At 41.1% G+C, this 4,006-nt stretch overlaps 1 protein-coding gene across 1 annotated transcript in view; it reads left to right on the forward strand.

Moving 5' to 3' along the window:
• LOC125041573 (proliferating cell nuclear antigen-like) overlaps positions 1 to 3,717 on the forward strand; it is a 3,867-nt gene extending 150 nt beyond the window's left edge. Inside the window, exons 1-5 of the mRNA XM_047636608.1 lie at positions 1 to 201; positions 2,354 to 2,519; positions 2,748 to 2,903; positions 3,164 to 3,292; positions 3,400 to 3,717. The exon at positions 1 to 201 is cut by the window's left edge and continues 150 nt beyond it. Coding sequence (XP_047492564.1) covers positions 1 to 201; positions 2,354 to 2,519; positions 2,748 to 2,903; positions 3,164 to 3,292; positions 3,400 to 3,510 — 763 coding nt within the window. The 3' untranslated portion in view covers positions 3,511 to 3,717. The remainder of the gene's footprint in view (positions 202 to 2,353; positions 2,520 to 2,747; positions 2,904 to 3,163; positions 3,293 to 3,399) is intronic.
• The last annotated feature ends 289 nt before the right edge of the window (positions 3,718 to 4,006 follow it).

Genomic DNA, 4,006 nt, shown 5'->3' on the forward strand with positions numbered 1-4,006 from the left:
GCAAGGAAGCCTCCTGAAGAAGGTCCTGGAAGCCATCAAGGACCTGCTGAACGAGGCGTCATGGGACTGCGCCGACTCGGGCATCCAACTGCAGGCCATGGACAACTCTCACGTGTCGCTGGTGTCCCTGAACCTCCGCGCCGAGGGCTTCGACAAGTACCGCTGCGACAGGAACCTCATCATGGGCATGAATCTCACGAGGTAAGGTGGTAAGGGGGGGGGAAACGGCGTCGGGGCGGGGGGGGGTTTTGGCGCCAAGGCCGTCGTGTCAACAATGGTTGTCAGGCGGCGCGGGGCGGCGGGCTCTGACCTCTTTTTGTCCTTGTTTGACCTTTATGCCTTTGTTTTTGTCCTTGTTTGACCTTTATGCTATTGGTTTTGTCCTTGTTTGTCTTTTAGGCCATTGTTTTCTGTCACTTCCTTTCATGCCATTATTTTCGTCCTCGGTCTTTGTCATTAGCTTGTTTGCTTTATTTCCTAGCTTTTCACCCCTTTTCCCTGTTTTCTATGAGAAATATGAAGTATTTGTGTCAAATTGTGTACCTTCAATTCATGTAATATCAAAATATAGGCCTATAGATACAACAACAAAAAAAAATAGATTAAAAAGTAAAAGCAATTACGTAAAGTCTGGACAGAATTGACGTTTTGTTGGTTATTTCTCGTGCGTCACAATCTATACTCATTTAAGTCCTTACTGCCGAGGGTTTTCCCGCTTCTCGGCAAAGGCTGACAAACCTCCCTCGCCTGTGACTTGGCAAGACGAGAATCTGTCAACCTGTGTGGCAGTCGAGGTGAATGGGAAGCGAGAGGTTTGTCAGCCTTTGCCGAAGTGCCACTCCAATCAGTGTTCGGGAATGGCCGTGTAGCTCGGTGAATTTCCGTGTGATTTGGGGTCGTGGTGTTTTGTTGGTGAGCCTTGAATGGGGTTTGTGCGGAGCTTTTAAATACGGGGATAATTCAAATATTCAGAATACCTTTGCAGTACTGATCATGATATTGGAATTGATGGATTCCTCTCGTTCTCTACTACCCTTCTGCGGAGGACTTTTGCTGCAGAACGCCCCACCCAAACCCCCACCTTCTTCGCCCCGATAACAGTCGAGGGCATGCAAGGTAACAGGGAAATCGCAGGGTTAAATATGAAAAATATACACAAGAAGTCCCTAACTCCAACTCCTACAAAACAAAGAATCCTCCACGTATTCACGGCAGGCCAGAGCGTGTGACCGACAGGTGGGAGCACCTGAAGCGGAGTTGGTCCTATGCTCTATCCTGCCATAAATACCTGGTGGATTTGTTGTTGTCTAGTGCGGGTGTTGCCAGGAGCACATTCCCCTGCATTTGACCGTGCTGTTGACTAATTCTTTGTATATTTGTTTTACCCTGCAATTTCACTGGTACTGTGCATGCTCTCCACAGGGGCTAAGATTGTAGGTATGGGGGGGGGGGGGGTCTTTAACATATTATATTAGTGTAGTAGAATCTACCGCTATCAATGTCATTGTTATTGGTCTTGTGATCTTTATTGGATGACACATTAAGTTAGAGCAAATTGAAGATATTCTTGGAGGACAGAAAGGTGAAGTCATCCATACATGAAATAACCTGTAGACTCAAATAGCAATACCACAAATAGTGGAAATTTTTATGGAAAGCACCATTCAACCAGCTGTGTATGAAGACAGGTGTTTGCCAAGTATCTTTGACCCCCCCCCCTCTCTCTCTCTCTCTCTCTCTCTCTCTCTCTCTCTCTCTCTCTCTCTCTCTCTCTCTCTCTCTCTCTCTCTCTCTCTCTCTCTCTCTCTCTCTCTCCCTCCCTCCCTCCCTCCACCTCCCCTTCCCCTTGTGTAGTTGTAATTGTTCAGAACACAGCTACCTGTGGTACCAAGGCCTAATTGTTCAGGCAAAGACCAACAGACCACTACATATTGATAAGGTAAAACTTACCTATTTGCTGTTAAAGCTTCCAGATTTCTTCCAACCAGATAGTTTTGTTCTTTATAGCAGTTATTGCTGAATGTTTGCAATTTTATTGAAAATTAGGATTGGAGTGACCATTGTTCTTAAGTTGGTATAGCTCATAACTAGAATTACTTTTTTCCCTGTATATTAAAACAAAAAATTACTTCATCTATTGATTACATCTACTGGCTACTTTGTTCATGGTTTGTCAACACTTTGATCCCTGAAAATTACGGTAATTAACTGTTAAAATAAATTCTGCTATCAATTCCCTTCTATGCCAATCAGTGCTCTTGCTTGTGGGCACAGAGTTTTTAAAAATATAAACTGCCAATGAGATTGGAAAGTGTCCTCTGAAGTCAACCAACTAATTTTTTATTGTTTCCAGCATGTCCAAAATCCTCAAGTGTGCAGCTAACGATGACATCATCACAATGAAGGCCCAGGACAACGCAGACACTGTCACATTCATGTTCGAATCTCCCAACCAGGAAAAGGTCTCCGATTATGAAATGAAGCTGATGAACCTTGATCAGGAACATCTTGGCATTCCAGTAAGTAACTGGGTGGTTTTATTCTCAATTATTAGAGGATTCAACATGTCTGCTTTGATTTTAGCTGAAAAGTAATGTCTGAAATGTTTACTACTTTTGATGCAAACCACAGATCATCAGTCTTTAATTTTAGTTAAATTATAAAGCACTGTGTAAATACAAAATTTTGAAGCCTTATTTGAATTGGTATACCCAAGTTCATGCTAAGTGATCACTTTCTCTTTCCAGGAAACAGATTACGCATGTGTTATCAAATTGCCATCTGGTGAATTTGCCCGTATCTGCAGAGATCTTAGTCAATTTGGAGAGAGCATTGTCATTGCCTGTACAAAGGAAGGAGTCAAATTCTCAGCAGCAGGAGACATTGGTACTGCAAACATCAAGGTAATATTTTTTGGAGGATTATTAATTTGAGAGAGATTGTAGAACTAGTAAGTATGAATGGTTTTTGAAACCAGACTAAATATTGTTGCCCAGATTCTGTCCCAAATCCTGTGGTGCTTAGCTTATCACCAAAATTATTATAGAAACAGCTAGACAACTTGTTAAATAAGAAATATAGCTATTTTTTCAAGTGTAGCACATTTTACTTGTGTTTTTACATGATCAGGGAGATTAACAGCTGAATCCTTGTTTTATTATAGCTGGCACAGACCTCCAGTGTAGACAAAGAGGAGGAGGCCGTCGTTATTGAGATGCAGGAGCCTGTCACGCTAACCTTCGCCTGCAGATACCTGAACATGTTCACAAAAGCAACACCCCTTTCCCCACAGGTTTGTATTTTTGCTTCTTTGTGTATTTATATACTTTGTGTGATATATGAAGATCCATGTTTTGTAAAGAATGGAACCACTTAAATATTAATTTATCTTATTTTCAGGTTTCGCTTTCCATGTCCCCTGATGTACCCCTGGTCGTCGAATATTCAATTGGCGAGATTGGCCACATCCGTTACTTCTTGGCCCCCAAGATTGAGGACGAAGACTCGTAAACTTGAAGAATAAGCTTTCATAGGGAACAATAAGGATGTACAAAAAAAAAAAAAGAAAAAAAATACTGCTAAATGTGAATGGTGAAATATAAAGGTTACTTAGCATAGCACATTTTGTTAACCAGTTGTAATTTTTAAAAAGCTTTTACTCATTTTATTCCTACACTGTACTACTGAATCTGAATATGCAATAGTTACTTTTCTATAGTCAATTGTTTCTCTATCCTACCTTTTGGTTAAGTTATGCTCAGTAACTTGAAAAAAAAAAAAATTCTGAGTTAAGATTTATCCAAACTATTCATTTTATACAAGTGAAGAGTGCACAAGACCTCAAAAGTATGTTTGATATTGTATTTAACACAAGCAAACCATTTTCATGCGAGGAAGACCCCCACAATCTGTGCCTGGCATAATTTTCTGGGTAAAACCGTTGTTGGGCAAGTTTATACATCTCTACCTGGTAGCAAACTTTTACTTAGATAGCCTATCCTGGTGA

The sequence above is a fragment of the Penaeus chinensis genome, chromosome 30, assembly GCF_019202785.1.
Source record: "Penaeus chinensis breed Huanghai No. 1 chromosome 30, ASM1920278v2, whole genome shotgun sequence".
Lineage (NCBI taxonomy): Eukaryota > Metazoa > Arthropoda > Malacostraca > Decapoda > Penaeidae > Penaeus > Penaeus chinensis.